Source organism: Schistocerca americana, chromosome 1 (assembly GCF_021461395.2).
Source record: "Schistocerca americana isolate TAMUIC-IGC-003095 chromosome 1, iqSchAmer2.1, whole genome shotgun sequence".
In the NCBI taxonomy this organism is placed as follows: domain Eukaryota; kingdom Metazoa; phylum Arthropoda; class Insecta; order Orthoptera; family Acrididae; genus Schistocerca; species Schistocerca americana.
In genome coordinates, this window is record NC_060119.1 from 1,113,249,020 (window position 1) to 1,113,273,925 (window position 24,906).

The 24,906-nt window shown below is 37.8% G+C and overlaps 1 protein-coding gene across 3 annotated transcripts in view; it reads left to right on the forward strand.

The window, feature by feature from the left end:
* Window positions 1-24,906, forward strand: part of LOC124618611 (annexin B10) — a 111,529-nt gene that overhangs the window by 83,164 nt on the left and 3,459 nt on the right. The window contains exons 5-7 of one of the 3 annotated variants that reach the window (XM_047145363.1): window positions 12,457-12,536; window positions 13,855-13,869; window positions 17,124-17,193. In XM_047145363.1, coding sequence (XP_047001319.1) covers window positions 12,457-12,536; window positions 13,855-13,869; window positions 17,124-17,193 — 165 coding nt within the window. Of the gene's footprint in view, window positions 1-12,456; window positions 12,537-13,854; window positions 13,870-17,123; window positions 17,194-17,883; window positions 17,957-24,906 lie in introns of all 3 variants that reach the window. The other 2 variants (XM_047145366.1, XM_047145365.1) reach the window with 2 other exon arrangements.

Genomic DNA, 24,906 nt, shown 5'->3' on the forward strand with positions numbered 1-24,906 from the left:
ATGGGTGACTGGAATTCGTCAGTAGGAAAAGGGAGAGAAGGAAACATAGTAGGTGAATATGGATTGGGGGAGGAAATGAAAGAGGAAGCCGCCTTGTAGAATTTTGCACAGAGCATAACTTAATCATAGCTAACACTTGGTTCAAGAATCATAAAAGAAGGTTGTATACCTGGAAGAATCCTGGAGATACTAAAAGGTATCAGATAGATTATATAATGGTAAGACAGAGATTTAGGAACCAGGTTTTAAACTGTAAGACATATCCAGGGGTAGATGTGGATTCTGACCACAATCTATTGGTTATGAACTGCAGATTGAAACTGAAGAAACTGCAAAAAGGTGGGAATTTAAGGAGATGGGACCTGGATAAACTGAAAGAACCAGAGGTTGTAGAGTGTTTCAGGGAGAGCATAAGGGAACAATTGACAGGAATGGGGGAAAGAAATACAGTAGAAGAAGAATGGGTAGCTCTGAGGGATGAAGTAGTGAAGGCAGCAGAGGATCAAGTAGGTAAAAAGGCGAGGGCTAGTAGAAATCCTTGGGTAACAGAAGAAATATTGAATTTAATTGATGAAAGGAGAAAATATAAAAATGCAGTAAATGAAGCAGGCAAAAGGAATACAAACGTCTCAAAAATGAGATCGACAGGAAGTGCAAAATGGCTAAGCAGGCATGGCTAGAGGACAAATGTAAGGATGTAGAGGCTTGTCTCACTAGGGATAAGATAGATACTGCCTACAGGAAAATTAAAGAGACCTTTGGAGAGAAGAGAACCACTTGTATGAATATCAAGAGCTCAGATGGCAACCCAGTTCTAAGCAAAGAAGGGAAGGCAGAAAGGTGGAAGGAGTATATAGAAGGTTTATACAAGGGCGATGTACTTGAGGACAATATTATGGAAATGGAAGAGGATGTAGATGAAGATGAAATGGGAGGTAAGACACTGCGTGAAGAGTTTGACAGAGCACTGAAAGACCTGAGTCGAAACATGGCCCCGGGAGTAGACAACATTCCATTAGAACTACTGATGGCCTTGCGAGAGCCAGTCATGACAAAACTCTACCATCTGGTGAGCAAGATGTATGAGACAGGCGAAATACCCACAGACTTCAAGAAGAATATAATAATTCCAATCCCAAAGAAAGCAGGTGTTGACAGATGTGAAAATTACCGAACTATCAGTTTAATAAGTCACAGCTGCAAAATACTAACGCGAATTCTTTACAGACGAATGGAAAAACTGGTAGAAGCGAACCTCGGGGCAGATCAGTTTGGATTCCGTAGAAATGTTGGAACACGTGAGGCAATACTAACCCTACGACGTATCTTAGAAGAAAGATTAAGAAAAGGCAAACCTACGTTCCTAGCATTTGTAGACTTAGAGAAAGCTTTTGACAACGTTAACTGGAATACTCTTTCAAATTCCAAAGGTGGCAGGGGTAAAATACAGGGAGCGAAAGGCTATTTACAATTTGTACAGAAACTAGATGGCAGTTATAAGAATCGAGGGGCATGAAAGGGAAGCAGTGGTTGGGAAGGGAGTGAGACAGGGTTGTAGCTTCTCCCCGATGTTATTCAATCTGTATATTGAGCAAGCAGTAAAGGAAACAAAAGAAAAATTCGGAGTAGGTATTAAAATTCATGGAGAAGAAGTAAAAACTTTGAGGTTCGCCGATGACATTGTAATTCTGTCAGAGACAGCAAAGGACTTGGAAGAGCAGTTGAACGGAATGGACAGTGTCTTGAAAGGAGGATATAAGATGAACATCAACAAAACCAAAACGAGGATAATGGAATGTAGTCAAATTAAATCGGGTGATGCTGAGGGAATTAGATTAGGAACTGAGACACTTAGAGTAGTAAAGGAGTTTTGCTATTTGGGGAGTAAAATAACTGATGATGGTCGAAGTAGAGAGGATATAAAATGTAGACTGGCAATGGCAAGGAAAGCGTTTCTGAAGAAGAGAAATTTGTAAACATCGAGTATAGATTTAAGTGTCAGGAAGTCATTTCTTAAAGTATTTGTATGGAGTGTAGCAATGTATGGAAGTGAAACATGGACGGTAAATAGTTTGGACAAGAAGAGAATAGAAGCTTTCGAAATGTGGTGCTACAGAAGAATGTTGAAGCTTAGGTGGGTAGATCACATAACTAATGAGGAGGTATTGAATAGGATTGGGGAGAAGAGGAGTTTGTGGCACAACTTGACCAGAAGAAGGGATCGGTTGGTAGGACATGTTGTGAGACATCAAGGGATCACCAATTTAGTATTGGAGGGCAGCGTGGAGGGTAAAAATCGTAGGGGGAGACCAAGAGATGAATACACTAAGCAGATTCAGAAGGACGTAGGTTGCAGTAGGTACTGGGAGATGAAGAAGCTTGCACAGGATAGAGTAGCATGGAGAGCTGCATCAAACCAGTCTCAGGACTGAAGACCACAACAACAACTAGTAGTTTTATGTTAGTAATTGGAATAAACTTAACAATACTATCATAAGAGATACTAAATTTTTCTTACGTAGCATTTGAGTTTTTCAAATATTTTCTTAGTTTGGAATAAACCTAATATGGTTAAAGTGACGACATTCAGGCATTATTGAATGTGGTGGTGATCTTGAATTGGATTTGTAGCAGAGAAGGTTGACACCCACACCCTTGTACATGTAGTTTCAACAAAGCTCACTGTGTAAATCATTGTCCATGGAACTGATCATAGCCCACTGCTTCAGAGTGAAATGGGAGGCCTGAGCCAGAGACTTCGAAGATTCAGTGACAAGCTAGGCTGCCAAAGGGTAGAGAACTGTATGGTCCTACTGAATGAGTCAGTTGTGCACTGCACAGGTAGCCAGTAGTGTGGGGTGTACACAAGGTTACTTAGACTGGGTGACTCCATCCAGTCCAAATAATGCTAGCTGTAGGAAACCCAGAAGTGTCAGTGGAAGATCAAAAGGAATGACACCCACAGGTGAGAGTATTAAAATCCTAGTGGTTCGCTGCTGAAGTATTTGCAGCAGTGTCAGAGTTTGAAATGCTGATGAAAAGCAGGGAAGCTCACAATTTAAGTGCAGAAAGCTGATTGAAACCAGTAATTGATAATAGTGAGACTGTGGGGATAATTTAAGAGCATATCAAATAGATAGGCTGTACAGAAATGGAGGTGGTGTATTTGCACAGTGCACATGAAACTCAAACCCACTGAGATAGAAATTGAAGCTGTATGTGAGATTATCTGGGCAAGACTCTGTATCAGGGGTGGGCACAAAATGGTAATGGAATCTTTCTATCTCCCACCAGACTTGTCTCCTGATCTAACCGAAAACTTAAAGAACCTAAATTCACTTTTACTTAAGTTCCCCAGTCATACTGTAATCATTGGTGGAGACTTTACTCAACCAACAGTCAGTTGGGAAAATTAATATTTCTACATCATTGGTACGATGAGACGTCCTGTGAAATAGCACAACGCACGTTCTCTGAAAACTACCTATAACAGATGAAGAGCACAGGGAAAGAATGTGGTTTGTGAACACTGTCAACTTGTTCAGGAGAGCAATTTTAGAGTTTGAAACAAAATTTCATGGATACTAATGAATACAAAAGTCATTTGGAAGGACATGTTATATACATTAAATTTAAACTGATTCCTAAAATATTTAAACTGTGATTTTATTGGCATAATATTTAAAGTAATGTAATATGTTAAAACAGGGAAAATGTGCTACTTGGCTACAGTGGAATAGAATATAATGCAAGTTAAGCTATATGTTTTGTTAAACATTCTCAGATTATTTTGTAATGGAAAAGAATATTTGGAACAATAAAGATGCTAGAGAGAAACTTCCTGGCTGATTAAAAATGTGTAGAGCATTTGCCCATGAAAGGCAGAGGACCAGAGTTAGTCTGTCTGTCACACAGTTTAAATTTACCAGGAAGTTTCATATGAGTGCATCTTCCACTGCAGAGTGAAAATATCGTTCTGGAGTACAGATACTTCTTGATGGGCAGTCTGTTGTTTTAACTTCATGTGATTAAGTAGTAATAAGAGTAAAATATAATATCACTTTGTCCCAACATGGACTTCTCAGTACAGTGTAAAAGCTTTTGAGTAAAACACTAAAGTTTCTTTTCTGCAGTACTCCTTCAAAACCTGGAGGTCTGATAATTTTCTTTTGATGTAGCCAAAGGACCTGCAAAGAAATAATCAGCATTATATAAAATTATTATAAAACACTATTTTTATATTTTTTATTTTACCTCTCTGAGCAGGAGATGGGTATTTTAATGACTGCTTCTCTTGATTTTGCTGTGAAGCTCTTGCCACCAATAAAATGCCAGCTCAATTACCGTATTTACTCGAATCCAACCCGCACCTGAAAAATGAGACTGAAATCAAGGAAAAAAAATTTTCCCGAATCTAAGCCGCACCTAAAATTTGAGACTCGAAATTAAAGGGGGGAGAAAAGTTTTAGGCCGCACCTTCAAATCGAAGCAATGTTGGTCCATTGTAATATGAGACACAATTTAGGTCAAATGAATGATGATACAGCTACAGTAGTTTGGTTCGAGTCGTAAGCTTAGCAGCTAAGCATTCCCAGGTAGCCACTGCTATGTGTCAGGCGCTCCGTCCGTATTTATACGGGTACCCTTCCTTTTTCACGTGCTTTGTCTGGTTTGAATTGATTGCTTATTTTTCTTTGATCTGATAAGTGCCGTTCTCTTTGTTATAGGTGTTGACGTCACTCTAAGCTGAAGATGCTTTGTCGCATTCTGATAATGTTTACGGCCTGTCGCCGCTCGCGTCATGGCTTGCTTTTGCTGCATATGATAGATAGAAGATCTGAACGAGAGTTTAGTGAAAATTCTCCGTTTGAAAATCTTTGCAGATGCCTCTTTAGTACATTACATTCTGCACAGAAATTAGTCATCTTAGATTTAAAAATCTAGTCAATTGCCGTGCTTCATTTCTGACTGTATCACTATTACACATAAGAATAATACGAATATAAACATGACATGTATATTCTTCCGCGTTTGCTGTTGTCTCACTCTAGTTTCGTAGTTTATTAGGCAGACAGAATTTAAATGAGATAGCAGCAAACACGAAAGAATACATGGCAAAATGTTTATATTCGTATTATTTTTATGGTGAAGAGAATACTGCATGTGATTCAAAATTCTTAAAAGTTCCTATTGGCAACCATCTCTTCTCACAGGTAGGAAAAAATTCAGAACGTAGAGTTGGCCATATTGACAAACATCCCTAACAGTCTTGCCAGTCGGATTTTCGTAGTACATTGAAACATTGCAACATTCGAAGATGAACAATACAGAATTTGTATTTACTTCGATGGATAATGTATGAAAATGCAGTGGTCGAAACTCGGGGCGGAGGAAACAAAGCTTGTCTTCCACTTCTTTTTTATTTATTTATTGATGCAGAAGTTTTGATGCCAGTATTTATCTTTGTGCCTGCAAAGCATGCCTGTATAGCGCTACATATATTCGACGGCAAGTTGTGGCGGCACGTACCAACATTTTTCAGAACTTCCGCTTACTTTGCACTCGATTCTAAGCCACAGGCGGTTTTTTGGATTACAAAAACCGGAAAAAAGTGCGGCTTCGATTCGAGTAAATACGGTATAAGTTTTTAAGTGTTGAATGAGGGAGGGATATTTTTTGTTAGCACAAACTACTTGAGAAGTCTTGTTATGAAAGGACATTTTCTTGAATATTTATTCTTTGGAATGACCCCGAGTTTATCTTATATTGATTGAGAACCACATCAAAAGGCTTAGGTTTACATACAGCATGATCTGCACCCAATCTGTTGGAACTTCTGCTACTGCTTATAATGTTAATCACTCCCATATTATTGTGGGTGGTTACTTCCATTATCTCAAAGTTTTTCTTTCACATGATGATAAAGATACTTTAGTACAGTGTCATCCTTGTTCTGACCTGAACATGAATCACAAAAACTTCAAGGAGTTTGATTTTCTTGTGCAATAATTCTGTCTGTGACTTACACAGGAATCAACTTCACTGGCCCCTTTTCTTCCAATATCTTCAGTGTAAGTGTAGAGTACTGAAGTTGAATTTCAAAGATAATACTGAAAGAGTAAACAGACAACTGCCTTGTGTAATAGAAATCAGTAGTACTAAAGTTTGGTTAGCATACATTTTTTGGTTGTCTAAGCAGGTTGCTTCTGTTTCATTACATTTTATTTAAACTTCTCACACATTTCATTCTGTACTTTCATCTCACAAGGGAACCTCCCCATCGCACCCCCCTCAGATTGTTATAAGTTGGCACAGTGGATAGGCCTTGAAAAACTGAACACAGATCAATCGAGAAAACAGGAAGGAGTTGTGTGAAACTATGAAAAAATAAGCAAAATATACAAACTGAGTAGTCCATGTGCATGATACGCAACATCAAGGACAATGTGAGCTCAGGAGAGCCGTGGTCCCATGTTTAGCGCAAGCAGCTGCGGAAAGAGAGGTCCTTGGTTCAATTCTTCCCTCGAGTGAAAAGTGTAATTTTTCATTTTCAGTTTGTGACAAACTTATGTTTTCATAACTTTTTTGGGAGTGATTATCACATTCACAAGAAAACCTAAATCGGGCAACGTAGAAGAATCTTTTTACCCATTCGCCAAGTGTACAAGTTAGGTGGGTCAACAACATATTCCTGTCATGTGACGCACATGCCGTCACCAGTGTCGTATAGAATATATCAGACGTGTTTTCCTGTGAAGGAATCGTTTGACCTATGACCTTGCAATCAAATGTTTTTGGTTCCCATTGGAGAGGCACATCCTTTGTCTACTAATCGCACGGTTTTGCGATGCGGTTGCAAAACACAGACACTAAACTTATTACAGTGAACACACGTCAATGAACGAACGGACAGATCATAACTTTGCGAAAATAAAGTAACTGAATTTTTCACTCGAGGGAAGACTTGAACCAAGGACCTCTCGTTCAGCAGCTGCTCACGCTAACAGGACACGGCGCTCCTGAGCTCACTTTATCCTTGATGTTGCCTATCTTCCCCATGGACTACTCAGTTTGTATATTTTGCTTATTTTTTTTTTCATAGTTCCACACAACTTCTTCCTGTTTTCTCGATTGATCTGTGTTTAGTTTTTCAAGGCCTATCCACGTGCCAACTTATAACTAAATCTGAGGGGGTTGCGATGGGGAGGTTCCCTTGGAAGTAGTATGTCCCAAACTAAAGTAATGATTTTCAGTTGTAACAACAATGCAAATAAACGAAAATTGTTTCTTGCTTAAACATTGTTTGCCAATCAACAAGGAATCAGAATTTAATACCCAACATTGGGCAAAGTACCTTTAGCCCCTGTAGCAAGACACACAAGCATGTTCTTTCCCTGCATGCCTAATCTAAAATGGGTTATAGAATGTAGGCTATTCATATCATCACATTGGTCAGTTAACGATGTTAAACAACACATCTCGTTGCATATATTTCATTTTTTGAAAAAGTGGAGAAAACATGTTCTTTTCCTGTACTCTTCAGATAGTTCGGAGAACCACTCATGATCGAAATACTTCGGGTGTAGTGACATCAAATAGACATGACCTCTTTGAGGATGTCCACTTCGAAACTGGTATCGGTGACCATTATGTGGTCATGGCAGTAATGATTACCAAAGTACAAAGGACAACTAAAACAAGAAAGATACATATGTTCAGTAAAGTAAATAAAAAAATTAGTAATGTCATATCTCAATGAGGAACTTGAAACTTTCAGTGTAGGACAGGAGCATCTAGAGGAACTATGGTTTTAAGTTTAAAAGGATAATTGACCATACTCTGAATAGATAAGTAATTAGTAGAACAGTTCATAATGCGAAGGACCCTCCATGGTATAGTCACAGAAAAGAAACTTGCAAGGAAATAGACTACTGCAAAATAGGTGTAGGACAAAGCATAGAACTGTGTAGAGATGCTGAATGCTCTCCTCGCAGCCAAACATGTTTCAATGTGTGAAGCCTTCAATGACTGCCAAAGCACGCTACATCAAATGATCTTCCACAGAACCCAAAGAAATTCTTATCATAACTGTAGGCTGTCATTGGCACAAAAATTAGTGTACAGTCCCTATTGAATGACACAGGAACTGAAATCACAGTAGCAAAATGAAGGCTGGAATGCTTAACTCTTGTTTCCAAATGTTTGTGTAAAAAGGAAAAACCCAAGAGAACTGCCCCAATTTAATCTTTGTACTACTGTAGAGATTCCTGAAATCAGTATTAGTGTCAGTGGTGTTGAGAAACAATTGGAATCATTAAAATTGAACAAAGCCCCAGGGTCCGAAGGAATTCTGGTCATATTCTATGATGAATTTTCATCTGAGTTAACCCCTCTTCTAACTGTAACCTATCATTGATACCTCAAACCAAAACTATGCATTCTGTAGAGTTGTAGATCATATTTTGACCTCAAACATAATGAGATTTGTTTCACAAAATGACCTCCAAGCCAACCAGCATAGGTTCCGAAAACATTGATCATGTGAATCCCGACTCGCACTTCTAACATATTGTGATGAAGGCTTTGGAGCAAGGCAGTCGGGTAGGAGGACTATGTCTTGACATTAAGTGTATGTGTGGTACTGAATCAAATGCTTTTCAAAAATCAAAAGTTTGATCATATGGGTTACCAAGTGAAATTTGAGACTGGATTGAGGACATTTTAGTAGGGTGCATGCAGCATGTTATCTCTGACAGGGAATCATTATCAGATGTAGAAGTAAATTAAAGTGTGACTGATAAGTGTGTTGGGGTTGTTGCCGTTGATGTTGCGTATCAATTACCTTCTGGGCAATATTTATAGTAATCTCAGACTTTTTGCAGATAATGCTCTTATCTGTAATGAAGTACTGCCTGAAAGAAGCTGCATAAATATCGAGTCAGATGTTAAGATTTGAGTGTGGTGCAAAGATAGACAACATTGTTATAAATGTTCAAAGATGTAAAATTTTGAACTTCACAAAACAAAATATGTACCTTATAACTGTCAGTGAGCCATAGTTGGAATCAACTGTCTCTCACAAATACCTGGGTGTGTCAACAACGTAGGAAAAGATGTTATTTACCATAAACAAGAAACATTAAGTTGCAGACAGGCACAGTTAAGACACCTACACGAAGCTTTTGGCCACATCCTTCACCAGCAAAACAAAAACGCACACCATTCATTCACACAAGCAAGCACACCTCACACATATGACTGAACTCCAGCAGCTCAGGCCAGAATGAAATTATAATGTGGGATGGAAGCAGCAATCTGGTGGGGAAGGGGGAAGGGACATTACTGTAGGTTGAGACCAGGATAATTATGGGAGCAGAGCATGTGTTGTAAGGATAACTCCTGTGCACACACTTCAGAAAAACTGTTGGTGGAAGGGAGGATCCACATGGCTTCAGTAGTGAAGCTGCCATTGAAATAAAGCATGTTACGTTCAGTTGCATGTTGTGCCAAAGGATCGTCTACTTCGCTCTTGGCCACAATTTAGTGGTGGCCATTCATTCTGGACAGTTGGTACACATCCCGATATAAAAATTTGTGCAATGATTGAGACAGAGCTGGTAAATAACATAGCTGCTTTCATAGGTGGCCTGTCTGCTTCTGGAGTAGAATAAACCTGTGAAAGCACTGGAATAGGAAGTGCTGGGTGGGTGGATTGGGCAGGTCTTGTACTTGGGTCTTAAGGTTGTTGTTGTTGTTGTTGTTGTTGTTGTTGTTGTTGTTGTTATCTTCTGCCCAAAGACGTGTTTCATGCAGCTATCTATGCTACTCTATCCCATGCAAGCATGTAACTTTCCAAATAACTACTGCAACCTAAATCCTTTTGAACCTGCTTACTGTATTCATCTCTTGGTCTCCCTCTGATTTTTTTACTTCACACTTCCCTCCAATGCTAAATTCATGGTCTCTTGATGTCTCAGAATGAGACCAATCCATTCTTTTAGTAAGGTTGTCCCAAAAATTTTTCTCATTAGTTCTATTCAGTACCTCCTCATTAGTTATGCTATCTGCTACACTAGTTTTCAGCATTCTTCTGTAGCACCAAACTTAAAAAGCTTCTATTTCACTCTTGTCTAAATTGTTTTGGAAAGTTTCACTTCCACACAGGGCTACATTGCATACAAATACCTTCGGAAAAGACTCCCTAACACTTAAATCTATATTGTCAAATTTATTTTCTTCAGAAATGCTCATCTTGCCATTGCCAGTTGTCATTTTTTATGCCCTCTACTTTGTCTCGTTTCCTAATCTAACTTGTCAGCATCAACTTATTTAATTAGACTACATTCCATTATCCTTGTTTTGCTTTTGTTATTGTTTATCTAATATCATCTTTCCAAGAGAATGTTCATTCCGTTAAACTGCTCTTGCTGTCTGACAGAATTACAATATCATCAGAAACCTTGCAACCCTGTCTCACTCCATTCTCAACCACTGCTTCCATTTCATGCCCCCTCTACTTGTAACTGCTGTCTGGTTTCTGTACAAGTTGTAAGTAGCCTTTCAGTCCCTTCAGGATTTCAAAGAGATTATTAGTCAGAATTGTCAAAAGCTTTCTATAATTCTACAAATGTATAGGTTTGTGTTTCTTTAACCTATCCTCTAAAGTAAGTTGTAGGGTCAGGATCACTTCGCTTTTTCCTTCATTTCTCCAAAATCCAAACTGATCTTCCCGGAGGTAAGCTGCTACCAGCTTTTCTATTTTCGTGTAAAGAATTCGTATTTGTCTTTGGCAACCCTGATTTATTGACTTGATAGGTAGTTTCCACACCTTTCAGCAGGTGCTTTTATTTGAATCACAATTACATTCTTTCTGAAGTCTGAGGGTATGTCGCCTGTCTCTTACATCTTCTGCACCATAATTATTTCGCAGCTGACTCTCCCAGTGCTATCAGTAGTTCTGACAATGTCATCTACTCCCAGGGCCTTGTTTAGACTTCGGTCTTACAGTACTCTGTCAAATTCTTCTCACAGTATCGTACCTCCCATTTCATCCCCAATTACTTCATCTCCCTTGTATGGACTCTCTACATACTCCTTCCACATTTCAGCTATATCTGCTTTGGTTAGGACTGGTTTCCCATATATTCATACAGTGCTTCTCTTTTCTCCTTTCCAAAGGTCCCGAGTTCGAGTCTGTCGGGTACACAGTTTTAATCTGCCAGGAAGTTTCATATCAGCCCACACTCCGCTGCAGAGTGAAAATCTCATTCTGGCTACAATACTGTTGTCTGTATTGCTGAGGCATGCAAGCAACCCCACTGATAGCACGGTCCATGGTTCATGGAAAGAGAATGTGATGCCAGAACTGCGAATAAATGTTCGTGAACACGATGGGAAATATGCAGAATGTTGTATTCTAAAAATTTGTTCATGTCTGTTTACAACTGGCAAAATGTTCAAAGTGGCATGGGTAATACATGAGGCTCAGCAGGAGGGAGTTTGTGAAAATAATGGAAATAGTTGACAAAATCAGTTGTATAGCTCAGTTTTGCAAAATTTATCTGAATGTTCCCTAAGTAAAATATCAGCAGAATTGGATTATATTCACGCACAAGGAAGGTGCCATTTTATTGCACATCTGTGCTAATGCCAGCACTTTTATATATATTGCTGCTGCTTTTGTTTCTGCTGCTATTTTAAATTGTTCATAAGCATAAAGTAAGTTTAATCTTTGATACTGAATCTGCACCAATTCTAGTTTATTCATCAAAACAGTTCAGAGATTGGCAGTTTCATTTGGTTTTTACAAATTAGGGAAGATATTGGTATGAATATGGTGAGTTGGGATATGTCAGCTATTAAGAATTTTTCAAAGTATCAAAATCTTTTCACTGAATTTTGTTCAATTTTCTGGCCTGAAGACCAAAACACTTTATATGGACTGTTGTGATAAAATAAGGAAACGTGTTCCTTGTTTCATCAGACTGTGTAATAGTTATGGTTTGAACATGTTTGCATCTTCTGCCAAGCAGTTAACCTTTCAGGAGAAATGTTTGACAGAAACTAACCATTAGCCATTTTAACACTAAAATTTAAGGCTTGTAGCTGGATCATAAATACATTTTTATATTATATTTGCACCTGTTCTTTCTCTATTGATACTGCAGGGATATTGATCATGCAGATAAGAATAAATTTTATCCATCATTTGCAATTGATTTTTTTATTGTTTGATAAAAATGTTTCACCTAATCATATCAAACACCTTAATGTTTTGTTGAGGTTCAGTGTCTCCTCACCGCATATATAGGTTAACTTAAATCTGTTTTATAGAACCAGGAAACGTGATTGGCACAAGTAGGTGAAATATTTTTGTGAAAGCAAATTATATATAATCATAATTATAGTTTTAAAGTTTTAAATACTTTTGCACAGTTAGATTCTTTTGTTCCATAGTGTATGACAGACCCCTTGCTGAGCACTTGTGCAGTGAAACATCTGGGGATTTCCGCCGTCTGCTGACACTGATAATTACTGTAAGTACTTATTTCACCATTTATACAATATCTCAAATGTGCTAAAGTATAGAAAAACTGTTTGTAGACAAAACACATTCCCATTACATAACCACGAAGTTGTTCTCAAACCGCTCTAGCTGCCCCATCCCCAACCTCCCCTCTTGCCAAAGTTGACTATGAATCTTGAACAGACAAATTTATAGTAAACAAATTAGTATCTCTACAGGAGGGTTGTGATAATTTTCTGTGCTACCTAAATTACGGAGTTTACACACTTGCATTTTTGGTTATCACTGTAAAACCCACAAAAACTGGATTTTGTGGGAAACCTGCTTTGCCATTTGTACAATGTCACTTTGAGTGGATAGGAATTCTAAGTAAGAAATTTCCTTGTTCTCCCCCAGCATGGAGAAGTGGCATGTGGTCCTCATTGTTGTAGGTTAAATTCCAAAACTATGGCTGCAATGCCTCATGAAATGAAGATATGTTCTGTAATGATTTTTGTCTGCTGGATGATGACATTAAACTATTAGTTACCTCATCGTTAAAATATATTCCACACACATTCGTCATCCAGAGGACAGATGAACACTTAACACCCAAAGAGGTGGGGACGTTGCCCAGGACAACAGTATATGATCTTGTTGCTCACTAAGAGTAAGACTAAATTTAACTTTTGATACGGTAAGAGCCTTAGAACTGCACAGACTGTTTGCAACATATGTAGTCAGTGGACATATGTCCATAAAAAAAATCCTTGTTCCTGATGCTTTCCAGTAGTTATCATTGAAGCTCCAGTACTTCAAATAGTATGCCCTATGCTACCTACAACTTGAAGGCAATTTTGTGCAGGAAATAATCATCCTCTTGTTCAGGACCAGGGTTTTAAATAAATTTTACTACATTGCATTGAAAGGAAGGTTGTCTTAAATGACTTGATTTTCAGATAAATCTTTCTAGAATGGTTTCAGAACTTACATACCTTTGAAATGTTGACAGCTATATAAGCAAGCAGTTTTGACCTAGTGAGGCAGTGCCACAGTAGTGATTTGCCTTACTATGAGAAGAAAGTTTTGAAATTAGTGTAATAACACTACCACTACCACTACTATTACTACACACAAGTCTTGTCACTTCATGTTGTGTCATAAAGATTAAAATGGAAAAATATGTGGAATTGTAGCTGTGAAGTAGTGTAATGCTATTATCTGATTCTTGTAGTAAAGTTAAGTGTTAACTTACCTTCATTGTGTAGAAAACTAAATTCATTCTTGTACATGTAAAGAGTTACTATGTGTTAATAAAATTTACTTGTGCATGCTTTTCTCTGATGTAGCGGATGATTACAGATGTGAGTTTCCTTCAAATACTTATCACTAAGAGTTTGTAAGAGCACTTCATATGTCACTGAGTGGACTAACATGTTAATAGCATGCATGTCAGTAACGAAGGAAAATTGTAACCGATCATTGATAGAATTCCACATTTAAAACTGCAGATAACATAATTCCAAGGTGATTACTGAAAAAGGATAGTGAAATCATGGGGATCCACTTGTTATGTGGAAGAAGGGAGACAGATTGACATATTTATTCATATAATGTAAACTATATTTCATGAATTCACTGAAATGCAAGATGACTTCTATGCTAAGCTGAGTGAGATAGTACAGTAGTTGTGATGATCTGCTAACTTTCTGGAGAAATGTCTTTTAAATCCTTGTCTTCCATCCTGACTCAGGATTTCTCTAGTTTCCAGGAGTTGTTTAGGGAAATTGCAAGATTTCCATCCATTGTTTAATGCATTTGATATAGCACTTTCTGCTTATTTGGATGAGAGTGAAAAGTTAAACTCCAGTAACAAGAGCCATTGATATAATATTGTACTCTTCTTACAATAGTCTATCATCCTTAACGTACTATTCATGAAGGCAATGGAAGCAATACTGTGTTTATCATGAGAATAAACTTGATGTAAACATTGCACCATATGTTATTTTTAATTTGCTGGAATCTCATTGGATTTTCTCGCATGGAGTGGAAGCAAGCTTACATGAGTATTCAGGTATGATAAGGAGGATAAGTTTTTTGCTGTGTTGTGTGCAAATCATCTGAGATGTAATATGGGCAAACATTTTTACCAGTACACTTACCTTGGACAGCTCTGGGTTGCCAGTTAGTCACAGTATCTTGCTAAGATTTGAGAAGTTGAAATGTAAAGAGATGAACAAAGAAACAATATAGCTTTCAATTTTTAAAGGGAATGAAGTAGTATTGAGCAAAACTTCAGAAGTACCATATGCTTCTTGAGGAACAAATGGAAATTATATCATTTGCTCGTTCTTAACTAACATAGTACTGTAATTAAAAAAATTGATATAAATTCCTAACGTGGACACACGCTAATTGTTCCGCAGAAGATAGGTGTGATGCAAAAGTGTATTGCAGGGATTTCACTATATAGGTAAATAATGATTCTCCTAAAGATATTACTTATTCATTTGGTATTATCTCAATTCCTTCTGTAAACAAATTTGAGAAAGGTTTCAGTACTGTAACATTTACCTCTACATTGATAAAGAAGTCCTCAACAACAGGCTCCATGAAGCCAACCAAGCACCACATTTTCTTCTCTTTTTATGATGTGCTGTCTGTGTCCTGCCACTGTTTAGCAGTGATGTGTAAAAAACCTTTGGGCATTTGTTTCTTTGTTTGTCGGCTTAAATATATTACTTTCCTCAACAAACCTTGTAACTTTGCACCAGATTAGTTGTTGGGTTCATACTGCAGTGGTATGGTGGCAACTATAGAAAGGCAGCATTGGAATGGTGTGCTCAATGTTGTGAAAATTGTTACTGTCCATGTTTCCACAAGGCTTGTCACTCTTGACTTTTGTGGGACCACATCTGTGGTATAAAATGCTGGAAGTAGTCCAAATAGTGTGTTTAATTTTCTGTCTTAAAAATTTGATTTTTTTATGGTTTACTAATTAAAACAACCTTTGTTAACAATCTTGTATGAAATATCAATAATGAAGAATTTGTTTGCAATGAAAGCTTGTGTTGTGCATGCAGTATGTAATTAGAAACAGTGTGTGTTTCAGTTAAAATGATGATTAGATATATTTATCAGTATATGTTTGATGAATTCTACATTTAAAAGATGTAAGTATTGCAACATTAATTTAAAAAAAAAGAATGATTCAAGAGAGACTGTAGCTCTTGATCAATGGATTGTTTTGGATTACCAGTCTACAACACTGCCATTTCAGCTATGCAACCTGTATGTTAAATGTCCTTATCTCCAGTGAACACAGTTCTGGGAAAAGTTCTAAAGGATTTTTTTTACTGAAAGTGCCCTATCAACATCAAGAATGCTGTATTTGATTGGTCCTCTGGCATTGCTTCAAACTGCTGGTAACCATTAAAAAAAATAGTGTTGTGAAGTACCAACACTGACCCAAGTTGTCAAACGTCTGTTATATTAGGCATAAGGGTATGCATCAGACAGTTTTCTGGGTGAGGAATTGGTACTCACAACAGAAATAATATGCTCTACCACCATCTGTTTCTTTTTTCCTTCCTCTCTGTTGTTGATCTGGACTTGAGAGGCATATCCTGCAAAAATATCCAGCCAACTATGACTTACCAGGTTCATTAAAACTTGATAAAATTTTGCCACTTTGGATAAAGTCACAACTGTAAATGTAATTCAGGCGAATACTAAATGCTGCCTCGCCAAATCCATTAAAGTAAGTCTTTGGACTTTCTATCAAAAGAATTCATATAGCCTTTACTGAAAGAGTTTGCTAAAAAACCCACAGTTTGTGATCTGTTTTTCTTTTCTATAGTCTTGATGTACACAATCAGAAATTTTTGTCATGTATTGTATCTTATTTCAACAAAGATAAAACATCAGTTGTTAGCTGCACAAAAAAAACCTTTTGTTTGGTTCCCTCTGCCAGTTTCACCCATTTAAATTTTCATCTTTAGAAGTAAAATAGGCTCAAATCATTGGTAAGCCAACATCAGATGGTAGTTTCCTTTTCTACAGAATCAATGAATAGTTAAATTGCAAAAAATAAGATACATGTGATGAGTAGCTAACTGTCAAATTGCAAGTCATACTTAGTATATGTGACAAGTCAAATTTAAACTGTTGAAACCAGTAAAGGGAACAAATACAGGGTCTTTGTTGTGCAGCTGATGACTGACATTTTACCTTCATTGCAGGTGAATTGCATTTATCTACAAAATCGTATTGCATTTGTGCACATTAATATTACTGAATCTTGGTCTTTTCCTTCAGAATGGACCAGTTTTACGAATGAAGTGTTAATGACTTCAAGGTCAGATGAGTGGAAAAATGCATTAATCACCAAATACTTACTGCAGTTGTATAGTGTTCATTGCCTCTGTTTTCTGTGTCTGTAGCAAGTCTATTTTCTGTGTAGCTATTAACATAAGTTCTATGCAGTTTACTACTGTTTGCATGATATGCATTGTATATAGCTTCATTTGCTTTAGTCATGCTTTCAAATAAACTGATTATAAAGCATGAAGGCTTTGGGAAAAGGCTTGTGACTCTTAAACTTCTTTCAATGTAGGGAGTGCGTGATGATGAATCTCTTGACCCTGAAAAGGCAAAAGATGAGGCTCGGCAACTCTATGAAGCAGGTAAGAAAAATTTCCTCAGTCTGTCTGGGTTTAGCTTCTTGAGTTAATTACCCATTAATTTGTTTTCCAAAACCTATTTGTATTTATGAATGCTTTGACTGAGACTTTGCAAAAATTGGTATGCAACAGCAGTAGAAAGTAATGTGATGTCCAAACACAGCAAAAACTTTCTGAATCAGTGTAATATGGTTGGATTCAAACTGAATAGGATTTCTGAACATTTATTGCTTGGCTCAATAACTTGAAGCATGACATACAAAACTGGACTGTCAGAAATTTTCAGAATGTCTAGGCTGACAGGAGAATGACTCCTAAAAGCAGAAACTTGAATACTTGCTTGACTCATTCTAACCAAAAGGCATTAATTATTGGTTCAGTGTTCCGAAAGATGAAAGTAAAAATAAAATCTTAGATGAAAATCGGAGCCCCACACAATTTTTTTCCTTAAAACAGATGGGGAACAATGCATGTATAATTATAATGCAAACTCTATGGGCCATTGTAAAACTTCTAATTAATCTGTAGCAAGTAACATGTAACTGCTTTCTGCACAATGCTGGCTGTGTACAGTGTTCGCTTCAGTAACAAATTTGAAAGCTGGGATGCAGTTGTCAAGCTCTTTAACCGTGCTGACACAACATACATCGAAGAACTGGACATGGTTGTTGTGTTAACAAAAATTGATTTCAGGATACAAGGGATGAGAGCTATCCACCAAGTAGGGATTTTGCAGTTACCATGGCTAAACAACTCATTGCTGCAGGTACAACCTTTTTATATTTCTTTAAACTTTTATAAGTTTAAATTATGGTAAATTGAGTATATGTTAAGCATTCATAATTTAAAAGTCGTAGAACTACAAGTTATCCCTGAAAAATCCACTTACATTAAATTCTAGATACCCAAATTTTTGTGCATAGTGAGTAAAGGTGGAAGGGGCTTCCCTCTTCTGGAACAAGAGAAATTTAGGAAAAATGCATTGGTGACAGTTTGAATGGTCATAAAAATAATTGTCTCAATCCTATAACTGGTCAGCAACGAAGCATAAGAGTGTGGGATTTGTCTCTGTGTTGAGACGCCACGATCGGCCTCATTTGAACTCTTCCGTCAGGAGGGTGAACTTGGAGTGACTGCTTAGGATGGATGTAGGGTCCCATATTGGTTTGATTCCTGTGGATGCTATCGATAAGTGGGACTACACTAGGCATGTCCTTCACCTCAATAGGAAAGGGAAGGGAAAACTGTCTCTGTTGATTGCAGAAAACGTAAAGGGGGGGAAGGGGGGGGGCACTGTCACAAGTGGTAAAATACCAGTGGTCACACGTGTCAGAGGAATGCCTCTTTTAGGATAGGGAAGGGGGAAAGAAAACGAATTTTAAGAGAGATTGGCAGACACGCTCAGTTTGAGAAAACAGATGAACAGGAGTCAGATTTTAGCATACAGATTCCATTTAAACAATGTTCAACTGAAAGTAATTAGAAACTGCCAGTTAATCTTCACCAAAGCAGTTATAATCCCATTAGTATGCAGTATGTTATCTTTATTACACCAGAACATTCCGGGACTCGGAAATAATTGATGAACTACTCATTTGTATTGATGAAATGAATTCATCTAACCAAATTGACATAATCTGTCTCTTTGAACATAAAGTGACCACTGGCATAGATGTTAGACATTTCAGGATTTAAGTTAGCTTCCTACTTCTGCAGAGTAGATATGGATGGAGGAGGAGTTGCCACATTTATTAAAAACTGCCATAAATTCAAGAACATTCACATTAATAAATTCTGTTTGGACCAGCATCTAGAAGCATGTGCAACAGAAGTAGAGTTCCATAACAGATCCTATATAATAGTAACTATTTACTGAGCACCTGCAGGAAATTATAATAGATTCATAAATCATCTAGAAGCTCTTTTAGGTTATTTAACAGGAAGAAACAAAGAAATTTTGATTGCTGGTGACTTTAATACAGATTTTCTAATGCAATCTTCCAGTAAACATTTACTGCAGTTAGTAATGTTGTCTTTCAATCTAACTCGCACTGTAAACTTTCCAACTAGAATCACTAAATCCTCAAGGACAGCCATTGATAACATTTTTATAGACAAATCAAAGGAACAAAATCATATCATAAAACCTGTAATGGACTATCAGATCATGACATGCAGCTCCTTGTTTTAGATGTAAATTCTGAGGAGATTATCAAGACTGCTAATTCTGAGTACATGAGAGTAGTCAGTCAACCAAAAATTGAGTGTTTTAGAAAACTGCTCAAAGATATGAACTGGAAAGATGTTTATAGTGCCCATGACATGAATGAAAAATATAATACATTCATGAACAATGTCAGTACCATGTTTGAAAACTGTTTTCCTCTAAAAGTTAATCAAATTAAACCGAAGTCTATAATAAAACCATGGATTACACAAGGAATAAAGATTTCCTGTAAGACAAAAAGGAAAATGTATCTGTCGACCAAGAATAGCTCCAATACTGATGATTTAGCTAAATACAAGGAATACTGTAAAATATTAAAAAAAGTAATTCAGACATCTAAACAAATGCACTACGAGAAGACGATAGCAATGTCAGGGAGCAAAATAAAAACAATATGGGATATAGTGAAAGAGGAGACTGGTAGAACCAGAAAGGAACAGGAGCAAATAGCATTAAGGGTAGATGACACATTTGTAACCGATGGGCATAGTGTGGCAAATCTATTTAACAAGTACTTTATATCTGTTACTGATAGAATGGGATTGTCAGGATCAGTAAATAATGCCCTTGAATATCTGAAACTAGCCTTTACAAATAGCTTCAGCTACATTGTCACTTACTTCACCAAAAGAAATAACTTCCATAATAAAATCTTTGAAAACAAAGCTTTCTAGTTGCTACAATGAAATATCAACAAAGTTAATTAAGGCATGTTCTTGTGAGTTTAGTACAATTCTAAGTTACTTGTGTAACCAGTCAATTATTGCTGGGACATTTCCTGACTGGCTAAAATATGCAGATGTTAAGCCTCTATTCAAGAAAGGGATAAAGAGATACCATCAAACTACAGACCGATTTCACTTTTGCCAGCATTGTCAAAAATTTTAGAAAAAATAATGTACAGGCAGCTTCTCAACCATCTGATCACAAATAAAATATTATCAAGAACACAGTTTGGATTTCTGAAAGGTTCTGGTATCGAGAAGGTTATTTACACCTACAGTGAAAATGTACTTAATTCATTAAATAAGAAATTACAAGCAGCAGGTATTTTCTGTGATTTGTCAAAGGCATTTGATTGTGTGAACCACACCATCCTTTTAAATAAATTAGAATTCTATGGTGTCACGGGCAGTGCTGCAAAATGGTTAAAGTCATACCTAGCTAACAGGAAACAAAATGTGTCCGTACAAGGGACTAGTGAATTAAGTCATCAGTCATCATCAGAATGGGAAGAAATTACATGTGGTGTCCCACAAGGATCCATCCTAGGGCCCATTGCTTCTTCTTGTGTACATTAATGATCTCTCATCAGTTACACTGCCAGAAGCAGAGTTCGTTTTGTTTGCAGATGACACAAGTATTGCAATAAATAGTATGTCGAGTGTAGTTCTAGAAAGATCTGCTAATGAGAGTTTCATGGATATTAATAAATGGTTTAAAGCCAACTCATTCACATTAAACTTTGAAAAGACTCACCACATGCAATTCAGAACCTGTAAGAGGTTTCACCCAGCATATGCATAAAGTATGAAGAAGAGCAGATAGAAGAGGTTGACAGTCTTAAATTCCTGGGATTACAACTTGATAATAAATTCAGTTGGGAGGAGCACACCACAGAACTGCAGAAACGCCTTAACAAATCTGTATTTGCAGTTCGAGTGTTAGCAGACATAGGCGACATAAAAATGAAAAAGCTTGCATACTTTGCCTACTTTCATTCCATAATGTCATATGGTATAATATTTTGGGGTAACTCTTAAAGTCAAACAAATGTTTTCAGAGTCCAAAAGCGTGCAATACGTATTATTTGTGGAGTAAATTCACGGACGTCCTGTAGAAACCTCTTCAAAGAATTGGGTATACTAACTACTGCCTCTCAGTATATTTACTCCCTAATGAAATTTGTCCTAAATATTATCTCTTTTTCCAACAAACAGCTCAGTTCATACATACAATACCAGGAACAAAAATGATCTGCACAAGGACTTACAAGCACTTACTTTAGTTCAAAAAGGGGTCCACTACTCAGGAACACTCATCTTCAATAATTTGCCAGCAAACATAAAAAATTTAGTTACAAATAAAGATCAATTTAAAAGGAGCCTGAAAGCCTTACTAGTGGCCAACTCCTTCTACTCCATAGATCTATTTTTTAATAGAAACAAATGATGTATATATTCATACTATTAGTATTATTTCAGCTTTAAAAAAAAATTAAAAAATTGACATGTTCCACATCCACGAGGATCTCCTCAGCATGGATCTATGGAACGAAAAGCTAATCTAACCTAGTCTTACATTGAGGTGACAAGTTGTGAGGTGGTGATATGCACATACATAGATTGCTGTAGTATCACGTACATACAGTATAAAAGTGCAGTGCATTGGCAGAGCTGTCATTTGTACCTGATTGAGTCATGTGAAAAGGTTTCAGATGTGACTGGCCATATGACGGGGATTCAGACTTACAATGCAGAATGGTACTTAGATCTAGATGCATGGGACATTCTATTTCTGAAGTTGATAGGGAATACCATTTCAGGCATTACCTTGGTCAATGGCCGTCACTTAACTACAGAGCGGTGATGTTTGTGTAGAGTTGTCAGTGCTAACAGACAAGCAACACTGTGTAAAATAGAGGCAGAAATCGGTGTGGGACACGCAACAAGCGTATCCTTTAGGACAGTGCAGTGATATTTGTCGTTAATGGGCTGTGGCACAAGACAGACTGAAAGGTCTATGCTAAAAGCACAAAATTGCCTGCAGCACCTCTCCTGGGCCCGTGACCATATCAGTTGGGCTACTGGAAAACTGGCTTTGTCAGATGAGTCCACATTGCAGCTGGTAAGAGCTGATGCTAGGGTTAGTGTCCCATAGAAACCATGAAGCCATTGACCAAAGTTGTCTTAAAGGCAGTGTGCAAGCTGGTGGTTGCTCTGTAATGGTGCCGACTGTGTTTACATAGAATGGACTGGGTCCTCTGCTCAAATTGAACCTCTTGGAGACCACTTGCAGCCATTCATGGACTTAATGTGCCTAAAAAATGATGGTATTTTTATCTCTGACACTGTGCCATGTCACTGGGCTACTGTGTTCGAAATTATTTTGAAGAGCATTCTGGACGATTTGAGTGATTTGGCGACCCAGACTGCCTGACGTGAATCCCATCAACCATTTGTGACTTAACCGAGAGGTCATTTATGTACAAAATCTCGGCAATACTTTTGCAATTTGAGATGGCTATAGAGGCAGCATGGCTCAATATTTCTGCAGGAGACTTAACACTTGTTCAGTCCATACCTTGTTGAGTTGCAGCACTGTGCTAAGCAAAAGGAGGTCCAATACAATATTAGGTAGTGTCCCATGACTTGTCACTTTAGGTTATGTTTATGGTGGCTTTCAAACAAGAAACTAAGGTTATTTGTTCTCACTTATTTCAGTATTTATGTTAATTGGTGTACTAATAGTGTTTTTGGCTTAGTTTTACTAGTCTCTCCCATGGAGCTCTTTATCTTGTGAAGAGAGGGACCTATCTTTCTGCAGTTCACATGGCAGTGGTGATGCCGTGTTTGTGAATAGCAGTATCAACTGTGTGTGTGTGTGTGTGTGTGTGTGTGTGTGTGTGTGTGTTTCAAGGGGTAGGCAGGTGAGAGACAACATACTTTGCTGTCATCTTTAGGTGATACATGGAGAATGAATGTCTTTGTTGCATCATGCCTTCTTCATACTCTTGTCACTCCCCACCTCTTTCCTCACTATCTGGCAACAAACCTTAAGAGTTAGTGATCAGGGGATATTATGGCTGAATACTGGGTGCACACACCACTCCTCATTGCTTTCTGGCATTTCCATCTAGTGCAAAAATATTTCTTGACTGATATTGTGACTTTTCAGTTGGCTGAGCACAGATTCTCTCACTGAGAGTTAAGCCATTACATTGAACAAACTGTTAGTCACTCGTATTTCAACAGAGCAGTGATAAATCATCATAAATCGACAAGCTGGTATCAACAACATAGCGATACCAGCTCTAGGAAAGAGCCCCAATTTTGACCTGCATCTACTGCTATAAATGTTGCAGATTTCATCAGCGGTGTAAAACAAGTAATTGCCACCCTCCCCAGTGATGTTGCAGGGGAGACATTTACTGTGCACTCACTAAAACTGTTTCACCGAATACAAAGGTCCTGAAAATGGAAAGAGCAGAAATAGTGCTTTCACTATTTCCACTGTCAAAGTAAAATTGCAAAATGTAAAACTTACATGAAGATCATAGTGCTTCTATACCAGTTGATGCCAAGAGAAATCACCAAAACCTTTCACTACTTGTTGCTGCACTGCCAAAGGCCTAAAGGCAACTCGGACTTACTGTAAGCAACATTTTTGCACCCTCATACCAGCTGGCTAAACAGCTAACAGCTGTATAAACCCCTATGTCAGTAAATAGCTCTTCAAGAACCTGTCAGAGGTTCCCTCTTGGCTGACTTTCTCAGGCAACTTAACCTCATCTGTCTTAACAGTGGAGCATCCACTTTCCTTTCAGACTCCATGCACATTGATTCCCATTTGGACCTCTCATTCTGAACTGCCCAGCTCACCTGTCGTCTCAACTGTACTGTTTTCTCTGACCCGACCCAAGTGACCATTTCCTGTGCACATCCACTTGCTGACCCCTACCCAGTTGACAGCTTTCTAAGGCTGACTGGAGGCTTTACTCCTCCCTGGTGACATTCAATAAATGTTATTTCCCCATTTGTTATGATCTAATACCTTATGAATGTAATCCTTACTGCTGCAGAATGTTCCATATCTCACATTTTTTCCTACACTGTGCTATGTCCTGGCCCTGTAGTGGACTGAGGCATGCCAGGACATTATTCACACAGAGATGTGCTCTGTGCGTTTTTGTGATCTTATGATGGTGAACAGTATTAGTTATAAACATTTGCATGTGCAGTGTCATATTCTTTGGGATAGCAAAAATCTAGCTGGAATTTCTTTACTAGTTCTTTCGACAGTTTCACTTCCTCTTGTCATGTGAGGAAATGTCAACCAGCTATCTGGTACAAAGGTTCATTCCCAGATTTCCAACCTGGTCATAACAGATGTCTTTGTGGACCCTATTGCTATCTCCAATGCTTTGGGCAGCTATTTTGTGGAGATTTTGAGCTCCACTCACTGCCATTCTGCCTTCTTCCCTCAGAAACGAGTGGAGGCAGCTCAGGTGATATCCTTCTCTCAGAAATGTGTATGCTTCAGTGTGTCTTTATTATGAAGGAGCTTGATGATCCTCTCACTTCATCCCCGCCTCTTGCCCCAGGGCCAGATGATGATCGGATATTTCTCTTGCGGACACATTCTTTCTCCTTGATACATACAATTGCATTTGGGCAAATTACATGTTTCCCAGATGCTGGCATAAAGCCATTGTCATACCGATCCCCAAGCCTGGTAAGGGCAAACATCTTCCTTCCAGCTACCTCCCC